Here is a 17,923-nt window from a genome sequence, read left to right on the forward strand (position 1 = left end):
AAACTGTTCTATATAAGCCAGACATTCCCAGTGGTTGGTATATGTGTGGAGATCGAGATCAATATGGCCTCTGTTTGTTTTGCAGTGACTGCTAACTGTAGCCCTCTTAGCCAGATCTCTCTTGAAACAGAGCTCTTAATCTCAAATAAATATAGGAAATAAAAAAAAATGAAAACATAGAAATACAGACACATGCAGACTTTGAAACGCCACTAGCAATTAAACAAGCAAAATGTTTTCCCAAAGAATTTATACTAGATTTTTTTTTTGTTTTCTAAAATGTTCCACTAGCTCTTCACCACAGTCCACAACTTATTGTAATTTTTTCCAGCTGTGTGTCGCTTCTCCACTTCCGTTCGGCGTTGCATTGTGAGACAATGGCGTCCATCAACACCACACTCACACAAGACAATCTACAAATGAAAAGTGAAACCTCTGAGCCTATTTAATTTAGTAACTTTTCCGGCGTTAACGCTTTCATAACTCACTCGTAGTTTGGAATTTGGAGTCGGACCTTGTGTGTGCGCAGGTGAATTAAAGGAAAAGGGATCAAAGTCTTAAACAAACATGAGACTAATGAGGCCCGCTGCTGCACTGAACCCCAGAGCCGTACCAGAAATCTCACTGCTTATACTGTATGGTACAATGGTATGCAGTATAGAGTATACACATTCACAAATCACGCACACACTGACAGATGTGACAAATATTTCACCCCTATGCTCAAGATGTCTGCCATCAGCCATGGTCTGCTTGTCTGTGTGTCTAATGCAATAATTTAGAAGCACGCTGAAAAAGCATTCTCGTATAACCTGCAAAGTCAGATTTATGGAACTCTGCAATTAATCTGATACTGCATAATTCTATTTTGATTATGTTATTGTTCTTGTGGGTAGCAGGCTGGCTTTGAACAGTCTTGGGGTGAGTTTAGTCAAGGGGGACTAAAGGGGAGGCGGCTAAAGGCTCCTGCTGTTTCGCCACAGTCTGTTGTTGGTCTTAACTTATTGGGGCTAGAACTGCTGTGGGACTATTTGGACGGGCGTAGTGTTCTCGGCTAGTTGCCATCATGGTGTCTGTGAGCGCGTAGCGGTGTGTGAGCGCTGGCAACGAGCGAAAGGGGAAGAGGGTTTGGGTCGGATTGACGGAGAGCACTAAACTGTGGAATTCTGTCAAAACAAAACTCAGCTTATTTAAATAAACTGCCATAAAGTTTTGGTCGGAGGTATGGAATCGGATAGGACGTGGGACACGCACACATGCGGAGACTCGAACAGCAGCTCGTATTCAAGCATGTCTGAGGCGCTTGTGTTTCACAGCAGTCGAGATTTTGGGCCATTTTAGTTGTTTCCCTGCAGTGAAAGCTAGACGCTTAATGGGAGGTTGCCCCAGCTTGTGCGCCTCATTTATTATCATTACATTTGAGTCACAGGGTTAAGCATCTGATTTTTGGAAACATCATAACCTAGTATTTTTGAAAAAAAAGTATTTTTGGGGCATCTTAAGCCTTTTTACAGACAGCAGAGTTGTGCTTCTTTTTCCTAATCCAAACAAAACTGGTAGCCAGTTATGATATTTCTCCTTGGTCAATTTTTAGAACGTGAACCAAAAGTAAAAATTAAAAGAAAAAAGATTTCTTTCCAATATGTTATATCCTCATGTAACTTTTGTGTGTTTTAGAAAATTTTTGCCCTGTACATGGATTATACAGTCGTAACTTGAGAAATGGGTTAAAAATCATATTATATTTTACAGACAGAATATCTTTTCATCCAGTTTTAGAAAATTCTAGAAGAGTAGTAAGTGTTATTAAAGTGGCAATTATCAATGCTCCAATATTAACCGTGGATCACACAACTACTTGTATGTAAAATTGGTCAATCATAGTGAAGAACAAACAGTTGTCACTTGATTTTGTCGTTCTTTCTCTTTTAGTTGTTTCCTGCCACAGAAGGCAGCTCGTGTTGTCAGAAAACAATCTTTAAAAACTGATTCTCCCCTACCTGCCTAGCACCGGCAGACAAAGTTAGCGACTAGCTGGTGAACCTAATGGAGCATTTAGCAGGTAAAGAACGGGATGTTTGTCTGTGGCACCAGAGGAGACCAAAAACAGAGCTGAAAGTCGAGTGAATATTGGACTTCCATTCATCAGGTGAACAGACACACGACTCCAAATGAAGATGGTTATGATGTTAAATGAACTTATAAATTGGCAACTCGACTAACATCATCATATCAACTTAAGACGTTAGAAATGTCTGTGTTGTGTTCACAGCTTGTTTCTGATGCCTACTAATGGCTAAAAAATCGGTTATTGCAGGTTTTAAAGACTTTCTGGGTTTTTCAAAGACTGCTGGGAAGTTCATTTTCAGAAATGCTTAGCTCTGTGACTCCATGTAATGGTGATACATGAACGGCGCAAAGTGGGCCTAGATGGGAGGATGAAGGAGTGGTGGAAAAGGAGGGACAGCTACTTAATGACCAGTCTTGATTTGGACATTCTTACTCATTAAGCAGACCCGGGGTTGTTGGGGAGGGGATTTATGTGTGCAGGGAGCGTCGGCTAGCAGTGCGTAGGTGATGGAGCACAGATGCATTTTGTGGAAAACTACATACAGTAATGACTAACCAAGAGCCAAAAGCTGCTGTCAGTAAAATGGGGGTCATTTCTGCACTACATACACTTAAGTTTGACACACAGTGCTTATTAGAGTCACACTCGAGCACACCCACCCGAAAACACGGAGCACACAAATGCTCACATGCAACACATATTAAACATGCATGGAAGCACCTGGAGAGGTCGAAAATGACTTAAGGGAGCAATTTTCAAAATACAAACCTGCATTTTATTCCACATAAACCCACATCTGCATCACACACATTTAGAGTGCAGGGAAACCAGCTCATCATCACTGTGTCATCTAATGGGGATCCTAATTATTAACAAACACACGAGCATCCACAACATCTGCGTTTTGGATGGTAGGGTTTGTGAACTGGAACCAAACAAACAATAATCACATGAGCTCATTTGCCCCATACCTCATACTGCTAAGTCTTAAGTGTAGAATCAGGAGCGTTTTACTGTAAGATCCCTCAGATTAGTGGATATTAACGGTGCAGAGCTCCCAGTGTGGGACTTACTTTCCTGTTCTTGATTAAAGAGGTGATAACACACACATACATTCATACAATAAATAGAGGAAATGCACAAATGTTTCCCAGTCTCCCATGTCCGTGTCTCTAATTGAGGGGCTCACAGGGCTCTCAGCGGTATTTCCCACTGCCCTCTGGAGTGCAGGAAGGAATAAGTGCCTTGCTCATGGGCAGTGTATTGTATAATTTGTTTTCTATGATTTCAGCATGCATACACATGAAGGAAGAGTCAAGTCAAAACGTTTGCAATGAATGAATAAAATCATAAGAGCTTTGTGTGCGGTCATGATTTCTATGTCACCGTCACCTAATTTTTGGTGGGCATTCACCACACTACTGATCATTTATTCAAATAATACCAACCTGCATTGGCCTACAAGACACCACAAATGAACAGAAACCACATCCAGAGTAATTGTAACCTACAAGAGAAGTCACAGGAAAGATAACTTAAATACTGTGTGGAATTCAGTGTGGATATGAGTCAGTAGACATCTATGGTGTCTTAATAATGTGTGATCACGCACAATATGCTAACATTGATCGCAATCATCTCACTCTCTTTCATCTGTCTCTTATCTTTCCAATTTTGTCTTCCTCCAGTCTGAAGGTGGAGGTGTGTGCAGCAGTGAGCGGAGTGGGGATCCCCAGCTCTGTAGGTAAGCAGCTGTGCACAGCGTGCTGGAATGAGAGAGGGAGGGAAAAGGGTGGGTCAGCTCCGTTGTACATCTCTTCAGTTTCCTGCTGTGAGACCACTGCTCTGCCACACCAATCAGAATGGAGAGCTAACGCACCCTGAGGGAGGGTGGAGACAAGAATTGGGTCGACAGACACAGACAGTGGAGGTGTAAAGTTGTTTTTTCCACTGTCTAATGATGCTCTTTAGAATAAAACGCCTACGAATGGCTGCTTACTTCATAACTAATGCGAAGTTAAGGAGTGTCTGATTTTGCTCATTGGCATGCTCTCCTTTCACTTCTCCATCCATCTCCACTTTTAACCATTTCGTTCTGTGCAGACCTGAGAGCAGAGCTGCAGCTGGATTGGTTGAAAGGCACCAGAGGCGGAGTCAGGAGAGTGTTGTTCCTGGACACACAGCAGCCTCAGCGCACAGGGTCGCTAACATTAGGCCACCACCACCCACGTGCATGCCTGAGCTACACTATTTACCTGAAAGTGAGCAGACCACACACATATACAAATACTCACTTATGAGCTTTGCATTATGTTGCTTACAGAGGAATCAGCTATCTGACTGTTCAGTTTGGTATTTAAACTTTCTGTTGCTCTCTCAGGAGGACGATGAGTTCAGGGACAAATTGACCCCTATCTCACTGGCTCTGAACTACAGCTTGGCTCCACCCTCTCAAAACCTCCCACCTGTCCTCAACCACTACAGCAGCACCTTCCTTCAAGAGCATGTAAGCATATATACTGTAGTGTAAGCACAATATTGTACATCTGGTGCATGTCTGTCCTCCCATCTTTCCCCTGTTAAAGGATTTCTTTTGGAATCAAGGGTCTAAGGATAGAGGGTGTCATACTCTGGACACTTTCTAAAGTATCTTGAGGAAAAATTTGGGATAAAACTGGCTTAACTCTACTAGACTAATTCAGACTCTTAGCACATACTGCCAAATTTAAGACCCATAGCCAACAGCATGGTGTATTTAATTTGTTCTTCAATTAATGTGCTTGCCTTAGACACAGAAAAGCTTTACTACAAATATATAATGTGCCTTGCCTGTTAAAATCAAGCTCAACTTTGCCTTTTCACAGGATAGATCAGATGAAGATGGCTGGTAAACTCAGACCTTTAATCTTTAACCATCAAACAGTTGAATAATAAAAAATGAAGAAAGGGCTTGCTGCGAACCAAAAACTCACCTCCAGATCAACTTAAATCTATTTATTTGTCAAGCAAGCCTGATGAAGAATATGTGAAACACATTGTTTACTCCTCCACTTGCAGAAACTATCTAAATAAATACAAAGAAGTTTGAAGTTTTGCCAGAGCTGAGATTTGATTCCAGCTCTGAACTGTGTTCATGCACGCTCATGCATTGTACAATTTTACCTCAGTGAAGAAGCCTCGCTTTGATCGAGCCTTTGCTTTATTTTTCTGTTGCTTACCAGTAACTTGCTATGCTGTACTTTCTTTTAGTGCTGGACATTGCATGTCTTAATTGCAACACATAACACCCACAGATGCAGACCATTAGGCTAACCATAGAAAGAGAGAAAGAGAACATTTTTATTACAGTTACATTTTTAAAATTACCAAACCCAACCACAGCCTGAGGCTGGGCACATCAAAACCCAAAACTGAGTCTGCTGCCCAAGACCTGGACAGCAGAACTCCAGTGTGCATGTTACGTGTCTGTGAGTAAACAGCACCTGCATCCTGGTGTGCCCCTGGTTTATTTCTATTGTTGGTTTCCTGATGATGTCCAGCGTACCTTAAAACTCTCCTCATGACAGTCCCCCTCTCTGCGCCCCTCTTCCTCTCAGGCTTACATCCTCCTGGACTGCGGTGACGACAATATTTGTATCCCCGACCTCCAGCTCTCTGCCAGCATGTAAGACTGACGTGGCCACGCCCTCTGACCTCAACCTGTAAACACGCAGCACTTCATGCAGCCAAACACAGACACACAAGCACACACAGCCAAACCAAAGAAAGTATGTCTGTTATTTCTCACACAATGAGCAAAGTTTACACTGAAGTTGCTCACATTATACTTCCATTTACCATGTGGCGTGTGTGTGTGTGTGAATGTGAATTAGCCTCCTCTCTATAGTGCTTCCAGCTGTACGATATCTCCATGGCAGCGTTATACAAACATCCTGTCACCCTCCTCTGACTGACACGCACTCACTCACACACACACACACATTGTCGGGGTTATTATCGGGGTCGGGGGTGTTGCATTCCATGCAGCAGAGTGTGTTGCACATGAACCAATCCTGAAAATTATAAACGCAGGACAGGAGTCGGAGATTCTTGTGTGTAACTGCGGCACAGTGCTTTATTTCCTGTGTCCTCTATGGGGCTGAAATAATCTGTCTGTACGCTGTTCTCTTTTTCCAATAAAACACACACACAGGGACCGATCAGAGCTGGTGATTGGAGATGACAATCTGGTCACGTTGACCATCACTGCGGTGAACAAAGGAGAGGGAGCCTACGAGACAGAGCTCCACACACTGATACCACCAGAGGCTGACTATATTGGAGTGAAGCGCAGGGCGGAGGTGAATAAACGCACACTTACACACACACCACACACATTTGTCTGAGATCAGTTTGTTTCATGTCAGTCGGGTGGATGCCGAAAATAGACATATAGGATTGAGGCAGTTGTCTCCTCACGGCTGAAGCATGTGCCAAATTGTCGTACGAGGCGAGGAAGTGAGCAATTCGAGGCTGCAGTTACAGTACGCCATCACATCCTGTTGTGTCTCTGCGATGTGTGTTTGTTTGGAGTGATTAAAGCCGGGCTATCAGCAGGGTACGCTTTACAGGCAGCAGCCCAAAAGCCCCTATTATGATTTACAAGCTGCATTAGTGACCACGGAAATGGATAGGGTCAACTGCTGTGTGTGTGGGTGCGTGTGTGTGTGTGTGTTTGCACGTTTGTGTGCGCTAATGAGTGTGTAATGGGGCTGTTTGATTGATGAGGTTGTTACTGTCAGAACATTCATCACTCCTCTCCTGCCTTCCCCTTTCCCTCCCTCCTTCTCTTTGTCGCTCCCTCCCCCCTTTGATGGCGTTATACTTCCCGCCGTTGTTCTCTTCTCCCCCCTCTTGACTCTCAGTGCTCCCTATTTGTCACCTTCAGCCACTTTGGCCTCATCAGCTCACTCAATGTTCTTCTTTTTCTCTCTTTATCTTTCTCCTCTCATCTCTCTATCCAGTCCCTGTCTCAGCTAAGCTGCGAGTACAAGATGGTGAATGAGTCCAGGATGGTGGTGTGTGACCTCGGGAACCCGATGGTGGCGGGGACAGAGGTGGGTTTTAACACACAAACACACACAAACACACACAAACACACACACTTTTCACCAGAACATCCCTTTCAAACGTCAGCGCTAAGAAGCTGCGACTGTTACTCCTCAGGTTTAATTCACGCTGATTGATGGTTTCCAATGATTACTGATCATCACCTTAACCCTCATTCCACACACTTTGACTCCCTCCACTATACTTCACACTCACTCTCTGCGTGAGTGTGCGCGCGTGAGTGTGTGTGCAGTGCATAGTAATAATCCATTTAGCTCTTGGATGGCTGACACATGCAGGAAGCCAAGGCTTTGTAAAGTAAAGAGCAATCCCTTCCTACATGAAATTCTACCATGCCAGTGTACGCATGTGTATGTGATGAAGTGTAGGGTTTTTCTAAAGGTGTCAAGGCCGACGCAGAGGTGTGTTTCAGCTCTGGAGGTGACACACGGTGTACTGATAAATCTATTATGTGGTCATGTTTCACTGTTGGGGGAGGAGAGCAAAACGAGGTGTGTGTATGCGCCTGTGCATGTGAGCGTGTGTGTGTGTTTGTGTGTGTGTGTGCGTGCTCCCCAGCCGTCCAGATGTTTCCTATATTTAACTCTCCCTTTGCCCCGTTGGACGCTCAGGAATCCATGAGCTTATGCAGAACATACCTCCACATACCCCATACAGACTCTGGTTATATTGTGCAACTAAACAGTCCTCATGGCTGGAGTTCATTCCTTGTGCCACATGACGCAGCTGTAGTGCCTCGCTGAGCGGGGTGATCAGTGTAGGAGGTAGATGCCTGAAAGAAATCTGGTTTTGGCTTCAGCACATGTGTCTGTCCGCCCGCCTGCATCTCTTTCAGCACTTTTCTTTCTCTTTCTGTCTTCATTTTAGTTCAATGAGCTTAAATGGCATTAAGCAGAATTCAGCATGTTTTGCCATTGGATTCAGTGATGAATGACAATATCAAGGCAATGATTCAAATCATCTTGCTGACTTTAAGTGGAATTCTGCTGTGATAATATGATCATATTGTGTTGCTGTTTCACAAAATGTTAGTGTTGAAATGACAGATTCCAAGCAAACTATATCTGAAAACTACGAAATTCGTTGTTTATGTTTTCGTTTTATGAGGAGCGCAGGTGTACGCACATCACATGCAAACTGCTGGAAATTAGCACTGATGCAGAGAGTAACGCACGCTGACATTTAGTGAAACTGACACATTTCAATCACAGTTCCACATTTATCAAGCCAAAATGACCAATTTTATTGAGGTATTTAAAAAATAATCTTGTTAACATTGGAACAACTTCCACTATATCCCACAGCTCTATGTTAAAGTGTTTTAAAGTCAACCCCTGTTAGATTAAAAGGTGCAAAAAAAAGAATTTCAGTTTAAAATGTTCCAGAATTAAACTTAATTAAAAGCATCAGCAGCATCTGAATAAATGACAGTTCTGACATTGTGGCAAAGACATCTGTGTATTGTGTTGCAGAGATATCCCCTGATGTTAGCGTGCTAACCAGCTAGCCTCAGGCCGTCCTCTGTCGTAATACCACTTTCCACCTCAAGAGGTGCTAGTCCAATAGTAAAGCCCCCTGTAGTTTCAGCTGGGAGATGTACACGAGTTTGCTGTTTCACAAGTGCATTTAGCTTTTTTTAATCAAATAAATAAACTGCCAAAATGCCAAAAAAGGTAATATTCTTACATCTGTTTTCCTTATTAAACAGAAAAATGCAACCGCACCGCTTCGGAATTCAAGTTTTTCTCTTTTGCTTCATTCAAACTCGAGAGAAGCCAAATAAAACTCAAAACTGTCTTGTCATCAATCGCCACTGCTGATGCCCGACCACGCTCTCACTCCTCTCCTGCTTCACGTCTCTCCTGTCCCGGCCTGTGTCTACATCATCCCCGGGGTCGGAGTCGTGGTCGGAGCCGCCGATCACCTCAATGCTGTTTTTCCTGTCATTGAAGTGCCTCCTTCGGTCTCGGAGGCTTTTCGTGGTCCTGGTCACTGGGAGGCTGCTGAACCGAGTTCCGTTGCCTGTGGTGTTAACACCAACAATCCCCGGGTGCTCCGAGCTCTCAGTCCTCAGTGGTGATATGCTGCTGTTTACAGTGACCTTCGACAGGTGGCCAGTTCATGCACGTTGTACTTCAAAGACCTGTAGTGGCTGTTATGAGCTCGTAGTTTCACCTCTTTAGGCACAGCCTCAGTGCTCAGTTGAATTCTTGCTTGTTATCAATGGAGACCAATAGTGTCAACTTTGTATGGCTGACAAAAAGTGTTATAATTCTTTCAGAAACTTCTCAAACCACCGCTTCAGCGTAAACCACTTCTCTCAGCATTGTTCCAAAATCATTGTTTTGCCAAAATGTGGTTCAATACGCTTTTGTGGCAAAGGTCTGCAGCTTCAAGGAGGGCAGTAACCCAACACAGAAGCAGCGTATTTAGCCATATTGTGGCAAAATGATAATTATTTGGAATACAGTGAGCAAACAGATGGACAGCGGGGAATCATACAACACTGCAAGAGTGCTTTGACAGAGTTCCTGTGGACGTTTTGATGATTTTTCTTGACCGTGAAAATGTACAATCCACTGTGACCAGCATAAATTCTAGCTGACCACAGCTGCTGGTCTCTCTAACGGATGAGGCTGCAAACGTTTAACAGCCACCTTTCAAGCCGGCGTGTGATGCTCGACAGATTTTAAGAGACACGGTTGGTCTCTTCAGACTTTTGTTGGCCCGTCCTCCTCCACCTCCACCCGCCTACGACAGGGAGAATCATAGCTGATAGTGACGTCTTCTCTCTGAACAACTCATACTCATTTGGTGTGTGTCTCTTTAGATCTTTCATGCCCTGCTCTCCCAGTCTCTCTCTCTGATGTGTCCCATAAAGATGGCCTTGACTTTGTAGTCCCGCACCCCACCCTCACCCCCCCGCAATTCTGCCTTGTGAAGTGCGAGTCTGCATGCTGTCATTTCCCTCTGTGGACCATGTGTTTGACCTGTTGCTCAGTAGAGCTCGCACACACACACACACACACACACACACTGTTGTCATACAGTGGATGATGAACTAAACCCTCCACGTGTTTTCAGTTAGCCTTGAGGACAGAGGATTTAAACTGGGGAGAGACAAGAACCTTAACTGTAGCTTTTAAGTGTGTGTCTGTGTGTGTAGTCTGGATTTTCTCTGAATTTAGATTTCTGCTCTTGTCAGGACACACACACACACACACACCAAATCTTCTGCCTATGTAACAGAGGAGGATGTAGTTAACAGGGATTTTACTGTCTATTACTGAACACTTTAAACATGATGTGGATTTTGAAGCACAGATGCGTGTTATTCCTGTCTTTCTTTCCTCTCTCATCTCTCTTTAAGTGTCCACCTCTTCTTTCTGTCTTTCTCTCATTCTTTCCCCTTTTTTATACATTCTCTCCCTCTTTTTTTGCATTTTCTCCACACTCTTGCCCACTTGCCAGCTGTCTGTCGGTTTGAGGTTCTCTGTCCAGAGGCTGGAAGATGCCGGACCGAAAATCAGCTTTGAGATGCAGATCCACAGGTGACACACCCACCAACTCTCACGCATACCCCCCAACCTCCCACACACACACACACACACACACACACACACACACACACACAAAGAGCTGTTTGTCTTTCTTCTGAGCCATGTAAAGTAGTTCTGTGTCTGTCCTGATCACGTCGCTGTCTGTGGTTTGATGAAACTAACCGCAGAGACAGAAGAAGGCAGATGGCCCAGAGGAACTCCAGGGAGGAGACAAGCTCTGCACAACATGTTCACTGTTTGCCTCATTGTATTGCTTTCGATACATCACATCACCAGACACAGACACAGACAGTTAAATGCTGGCCAAGCCCACTGCCAGAGTCAACTGAACATAAGAATACTTGAGCTTTTCTGAGCCTTTGCTTTCACTCATGTTGTATCACAGCCCAGTGTGAAATGTTTGCAAATGGATACAGAATACAGTGAGTGTGATGCACGGCTTTAATTTTATTTACCGTGAATCCCCTGTGAATCTCTCCACAGCTCCAACAAAGATAACTCCGACAGCAACCCAGTCAGTCTGAATCTGTCCATCGCTGCCGTGGCTGAACTCGATTTACGCGGGTGAGTCAAGCATCTTTGCGTGTGAGAGCGCGGCGTCCTCTCTGAGAAACAGTGACAGAATTCTTTGTTGTCGTGTTTTCTTCTCAAAGATGCATCTGATCTGGTTTCAGCCTAAACCTGTTGGTGTTTGCAGGATATTACAGCCCTTTCGAGATGTTTAAATGTGTAGAGCCTGTTTATATACAGATGGAAAACAGCATGAAAACACAGTCACAGAAATAAATTTGAACTAATCATGAGCACATGGGAGACCTGTGAACCTTTGACATGTTCACAGATGTCCATGTGCCCACTGAAACACACACAACCATACACACACACACACACACACACACTTCAAAGCCTGGATACTCACATGGCGTTGTTTGGGTGTGGTCAGTTGTGCATACAAACAGAGGAAGACCTGGGATGAGAGAGACGAGGACGTATGAGTTCCTGTTTTGGTACGGGGAAGCTGTCCTGACTCAGCTGTGTCCATCGAGCATTATAAATGTTGTATTTGCTCGAACCTGATGAGACTGTGCCCACAGCGTAAACAATTTTGCCCACGTAGGTCAGAGTACCTTGAAAACTTCAGAATGGTGTTATCAGATGGAGCGGAATCAGCTTTTCAACAGTTTCCAAGCCAGGAAAATCCCCAAACTGCCATTTAGCGCTTTTTCAGCTATTTTTCAATGCTGACAACATTTCTACTGTTATTGATAGAATTCTCTAAAGAGGGTTTTCTTTGGCTTTAATTCCTCTTTAAGACCAAACTGATCCTTATCGGCCACTTTATTAGATACACCTGTACCATCTGATGCAGTCCAGGTTTGTGTGGGCACTGTCACAGAGGTCATAGTAAGTGGTGGCGACTGCATTATATTCAGAGGTGTTTCTAACAGTCTGACCCCCCCAGGTATATAATTATAAGGGACAAATTAAATTATAAACACCTCTCTGCATAATGTACGACAACACCTTTAACTATATAACCTCAGTACTTGAAATAACACATTTGCAACAATGTCAACAAAATCTGAAAATGCTAAACCTTGTAAAGGTAGATTTGACAGCAGAGCTGAATTGCAATAGATTGTGCAGGTGTACCTAATAAAATGGCCACTGGGTGTGTATCTTGCAGTCATGGAATATGATGAGGTAGCTGTTAAAGGGCAAGCAAGTTACCCAAATCAAACTGGTTCATGATTTTACAGCAAAATTTACTCTCTGTGCTTGATTGCTGAGCCACGGTGGACAGATACAACCTTGTGGTTGGGTGTAGGTGACAAAACACTTTAGGGAAACACTTTACTGAGTGCTCACAGTGACCAATAGCATTCATATGGTCAGCCTTTGTTAAATTTAGACGGACTTCCAAACCTTTCAATGTGTACATGTGTCAGTGTCACTGAGCTGTTTCTCCTCTCTTCAGGGTGTCTCATCCCTCTCAGGTGGTGCTGCCATTCCCACGCTGGGAACCCAAAGAGAAGCCTGTCAAAGAGGACGACGTGGGGCCGCAGGTCACGCACATCTACGAGGTAAACGCTCGCCCTCACAGCTCAATCTCACGTGAAGGGGAAGGCCGAGGTGTACTCAGGCAGGTGAGGAGGTAGAGGGCTGGCTTGTGTTGTTTTTGTTGTTGCTGGTCTCTGTGCAGACTGTTAAGATGAAAAGAGCAGAAAAATAGGTGTAGGAAGTTGTAAATTAGGCTACAGCAAGAGGGATGTGGGGGGGGGGGGCTCTGTAAGGTGGAGTAAACAGTAGCACACACACACACACATGCACACACACAGTAGCTCTATAAAGAATTGGGCTCTGGCTGATCAAAGGGCTCCAGCTCAGCAGTAATTACTGCTGTAAGGCGGGAAAAAGTAAAGGGGGGGCGAAGGGAGTAGGGGGCAAGGCAAGGACGGGGGAGGAAGATAGGGAGAGAGGAGGGCTTGTTCTTAAAGGGGTAGTTCGGATTATTTGGCGTGGGGTTGATTCAGTGTATTACCTATAGCAGCTGGAGGTCGGCATGCACGCAGTTTGTGAAGGAAGCTAAGCATTGTACTGCTGTGGTGCAGCAGCAACACATATGTTCACATCTAAAAGAGGGAGATGCAAAAAAATAATATCAGTTTACATACATATAAGTGTACACTGTATTTAGAATATTCTCACTGCTTTGCCTTCCTGTCCGGCAGTCCTTTCTGACAGGATCTGAAGCCGGTAATACTGCTGTCTCCAAAGCCACAGTCCAAATCAGACTAGACCACTAATTTTACCTTGTGGGAGTTGCTGGTGCACCGCTGCCTTAGTTAATTAGTTTATGTTAATGTGTGACTTTGGTGAATTCTAACTTTGAAACCCTTTGAAACACCAGCTTCACACAAACTGACACTAAGTGACAGAAGGAGGCAGTGGTGGATCAGCCGTGCCCCTGTTCTGCAATGTAAAAGTACTGCTTTTGCCAAAGGAGTCTGGTGACTTTGGAGAGAACAATATTAACGGCTTCAGTGCCCGTTGGAAAGGGCTGTCTGATGCAGTATATTAATATAATGCACACTTGTGGCTCAAGTACATGTTGCTGACGCCCCCATCAGCAGTACGTCGCTTAGCTTCCTGCAGCGCTACTCCTGCTGCTCCTTCAAAGTGGGGGCGTGTCGACCGCCATCTACCATAGGTAGTGCACTGACGATTGATAAGCACCTCATGCAACCCCACTTCAAATAATCCGGGCTATCCCTTTAAGTCTGGACCCAGAGCAATGAGTAATATCCATCAAGAGGAAAAACAGGGTCAAACAGAGGTACAGACAAATAGATAGAAGGAGGGAGGATGGCAGACAGACTGGCGACAGTTTACAATAGTGGTATGTGCATGTGTGTGTCCGTGCGCTGCACATGTGATTTCTTTTTGTTTAAAAGGGACGGCCGCTTCATTGAACCGGAGTGCAGCAGTGTCTGGCCTGTCCTGCAGCTGATAATGATTTTCATTTGCGGTACTTTTCCCAGTTGGCAGCTGCTTCTAGTTAGAGAGGACCAAGTTTTTGCTCTTGCAGAATTCCTGCCCTGCAGCACCAGGATCATGTCCTGTTTGGATGACTAGCTTCAGTGTTAATGACCGTGTGTTAGTGTGTCTGTGTGTGTGTGAGAGAGAGACAGACAGGGAGAGAGAGAATACAGGTCAAGGTAAACATGAGGGTTTATTGAATTGATGGTTCATTAAAGCTCATAATTCATTTATCCTAATTTTGACGTGGAATGATTAGCCAGGTGATGCTGCAGGTTTTACTTGTCCTGTATTTTAATCCCCAGTGACTGAAGGCTGCATTAGTATTATCTTCACTAAAACACAGGTGGCCTGTGTCATCATCCCACAGTTATGATAACCTTATTATAGCCTCAGTCACTTGAGACCTACTAATAAGACAGAAGAGAGCACAAACCTGACAACTTTCTGGGTTTTTTTTCTGTTGCCTCTCTGTGCCTCCAGCTCCATAACTCTGGTCCCAGCAGTATTCAGGAGGCCGAGCTCCAGGTCGGCTGGCCCTCCCGTTTCCGTGACGAGAACCTGCTGTATGCCATGGAGATTCAAACTGAAGGGCCAATTAGCTGCCGGACGAACACCACACTCAACCCGCTCGGCCTTCAGGTAACAGGACAACATATGAACATGTACAGACTTATGAGTGCAGACACATATTTAAAAAGTCATTTAGAGACTCAAACATGTAATTGTGGACATAGTGCCTGTTTTGGAAATGAATATGTTTCATGGTATTCTAACCACTAATTCACCTTTCTCACATTCTATCAAACCATAGGATTGCAATTTCAGAGTTTTATTTATTATATTGCGAGAGTCTTAGTCATCCATGTATCTCTCCACCATTTATACCCACTTACTGAAAACATAATTGTTCCCATTGTTCTGGCTGCTTTCCATGTTCTTTGCCAGTTGGATCCAAATGAGGTGGATTGAGTATTATACTTATTAGCAGAAATTAGAGTTGGATAGTTTCCAGGATGTATGATATCATCTGCAGAGTAATTCAAAAAGAAAACATTCAGTTATTGCAAAAAGTGCATAATTCTGTCAGAAAGTGAAATGCCACAAGCTGTAAGTCCGATGCACAGCGTTTCTGTGTGCTTTTTTCCCCCATTTTCTTCCTGATTTGGTCATTTCTGATTTGCCAGTGTGTGTCAGTATCCCTGTAGACTACTTCTCTCACCTGACAGTGAGTAGTGTTATTACAGCATGGAGCGTCATGCTATATTCTCTAGATCCCTTACACTGAATCTGTGCCTTACTAACACCATTAATCAATCAATCAATCAGTTGCTGCTAAATTAATTAGAATTTTGAAAACTGCTGAATTGGTTAAGTAATTTGTCTCATATGACTTTGCCTCTTCTCTGACTCAGAGCAGTAAACTGAATATCATTGGGTTCTTTGTTGTTGCTCATAAGGAATTTATCAGTTTGAGCTCTGCTAGTCGTGACAGACATTAGCAGCTGGTTTTCAACATTTCAGAGCTGAATGATCAATCAATAAATCTGGAAAAAATAAATATTCAATAACTTCAGCCCAGCTAACTGAACAGTAGAGGCCACTGTTGCAGAAACAAAGGCATGATCCCTCACTGGCTTCCCACCTGCCATTTGTATTGTTATAAAGCCAGCCCAAACTGGAGGCATCGCAGCCAGTCCGCCCTTGTGGTCGCTTTTACGTCTGCCATGTAGAGTCAGAAATCTTAGCCAGTGTTGTGATGTTAAACATCTGTTTTAAAGTCATGCCTCACACATCGGGCAGAATACCGTTACTGTCAGCTGTGGGTTGTGTCTGCAGCTCTGTCACTTCAGACTCATGGGCTGACAAAGCTTCTACCCACCGAGCTGCAGGAACTTTGTCAAGCTGGAGCCAGACTCCCAGAGGAAAACAATTAAAACATCTCGCTATTATCTGTCTGGTATCTCAAGTTATTCCATCTGTCTTTTGTTGCTACAATCAGGAAATCTTTTAAAATCCCTCTTTCAGCAAAACAGTTTTGGATCAGATCTAAATGTCACACTTGTTTCCGCACCAGGCGATTTTGTCTTATTTTATTACATCTCTTAAGACATCTTTAAATTCTTACTTTACAAGCATTCCTCTGGTCTGTCTTCAGTCCCGCCACCTTGTCATTGGCTGTCAGAGCTGCATCAGAGCCCATGTGCAATACAGACCACGTTAAACCGCCAAAATGTGATAATCAGTATGTTCTGCCTAATAACTGTCCTCAAAGGACCCAGACATGCTGCAGGAGGAACGTTTAAAGATAAAACAGACGACTGTGAGCCGTGGAGCAGCTTAGCATTTTCTGCTGTTGTTTTCTGTTTCTCATCATCTCTTATTGCAAAGGATTTGGTTTTATTTTTGAAAGTCTATTATGACTGACACTTAATAGCTCAGCTCTGACTTTATGGCAAATATAAAAGTTTAGCTTGGTGGAATACATGAGGCAATTCTAATCAAATGTCTCAAACCCTTGATTTCATCGTCTTGTCATGTCCGTTTCCAGTTGAGTTACAGAAATACAAAAAAGTAAAATTGTTGACTCTCCATGTCTGTCTCAGATTTCATCTCTCCAGGACACACCTGAGCTATTGGGTTTCTTGAAGAACACCAGCGCTCCTCATCAGCGCCGCAAACGAGCCGCCACCGCCTCTCAGAGTTATAGCGGTAAAACCTTGGTGAGCGTGACGCGCATCTAGAAAACTAAACTAAAACGTGCTTTAGCAATTCGCAGCTGTTCAACGTCTCTCCGCTCTCTCTGTTCTCTGTTTCTTCTCCACGTCCCTTGTTCCTCTGCAGAACTGCACCAACATCTCCTGCCTGAGGATCGCGTGCGTGGTTGGCCGCTTGGATCGTGGGCAGAGCGCGGTGGTCAAGATCCGCTCAAGACTTTGGGCGCATACTTTCCTGCAGGTCGGTGTCTTGACCTGTCATTTTTTTCTCCATTATTTCTTCGATGCTTTGCTTCCTTGTGCGCCACTCTTTTCGTAGGGTTTCTCATTGTTTTACCTCACCTTTTCACTGGACAATTAAACTAAATTACGGGTTAAAATTCATTCCTGACCTTTGAAAGAGCAGTTGAGAAAACAATTTCACATGAAGGTCCATTATAGATGTTTAATATAAATTTTTCAGAGCACTTTAGGGACTTCCTTGCCATGCAACTTACAAACCATAATAAGCCAAACATGTGATTGGTCAAATTGCACCTTTCAGTAATAATGTTATGTTTGTCTTACAGCGGCGTAACGACCCCTACATTCTCAACTCGACCGTGTCCTTCATGGTCACAGCCATGCCTTACCGCATCCATCCCTCCACCCTGCCGCAACACTCCACGTCGGTAAGATGCAGGCAGTGACAGTTGTGTGTGATGTGTGAGTTTGTGTGTTTGTGTGTTTGTGTTGCTAAAGGAGATAAAGGACACATGTCAGCACTAACAAACACCTCACTGTATCTGTCCTGCAGATGGGGACCCTGGTGTTATGGGGTACTCCTGATGTGTCGTTTGCTGTCCCACTCTGGGTCATCATCCTGGCCATACTGCTGGGGCTGCTGGTGCTGGCAATGCTAACATTAGCCATGTGGAAGGTACACG

At 44.0% G+C, this 17,923-nt stretch overlaps 1 protein-coding gene across 2 annotated transcripts in view; it reads left to right on the forward strand.

Annotated features, from left to right (window-relative positions):
- Window positions 1-17,923, forward strand: part of itga8 (integrin, alpha 8) — a 41,680-nt gene that overhangs the window by 19,777 nt on the left and 3,980 nt on the right. For both annotated transcript variants that reach the window (XM_041941544.1, XM_041941545.1), the window contains 14 exons: window positions 3,760-3,815; window positions 4,175-4,332; window positions 4,452-4,577; window positions 5,668-5,735; window positions 6,264-6,411; window positions 7,075-7,167; window positions 10,652-10,731; window positions 11,224-11,304; window positions 12,719-12,824; window positions 14,764-14,922; window positions 16,887-17,003; window positions 17,125-17,238; window positions 17,567-17,668; window positions 17,794-17,916. In XM_041941544.1, coding sequence (XP_041797478.1) covers window positions 3,760-3,815; window positions 4,175-4,332; window positions 4,452-4,577; window positions 5,668-5,735; window positions 6,264-6,411; window positions 7,075-7,167; window positions 10,652-10,731; window positions 11,224-11,304; window positions 12,719-12,824; window positions 14,764-14,922; window positions 16,887-17,003; window positions 17,125-17,238; window positions 17,567-17,668; window positions 17,794-17,916 — 1,531 coding nt within the window. The remainder of the gene's footprint in view (window positions 1-3,759; window positions 3,816-4,174; window positions 4,333-4,451; window positions 4,578-5,667; window positions 5,736-6,263; window positions 6,412-7,074; window positions 7,168-10,651; window positions 10,732-11,223; window positions 11,305-12,718; window positions 12,825-14,763; window positions 14,923-16,886; window positions 17,004-17,124; window positions 17,239-17,566; window positions 17,669-17,793; window positions 17,917-17,923) is intronic.

Source organism: Chelmon rostratus, chromosome 8 (assembly GCF_017976325.1).
Source record: "Chelmon rostratus isolate fCheRos1 chromosome 8, fCheRos1.pri, whole genome shotgun sequence".
In the NCBI taxonomy this organism is placed as follows: domain Eukaryota; kingdom Metazoa; phylum Chordata; class Actinopteri; order Chaetodontiformes; family Chaetodontidae; genus Chelmon; species Chelmon rostratus.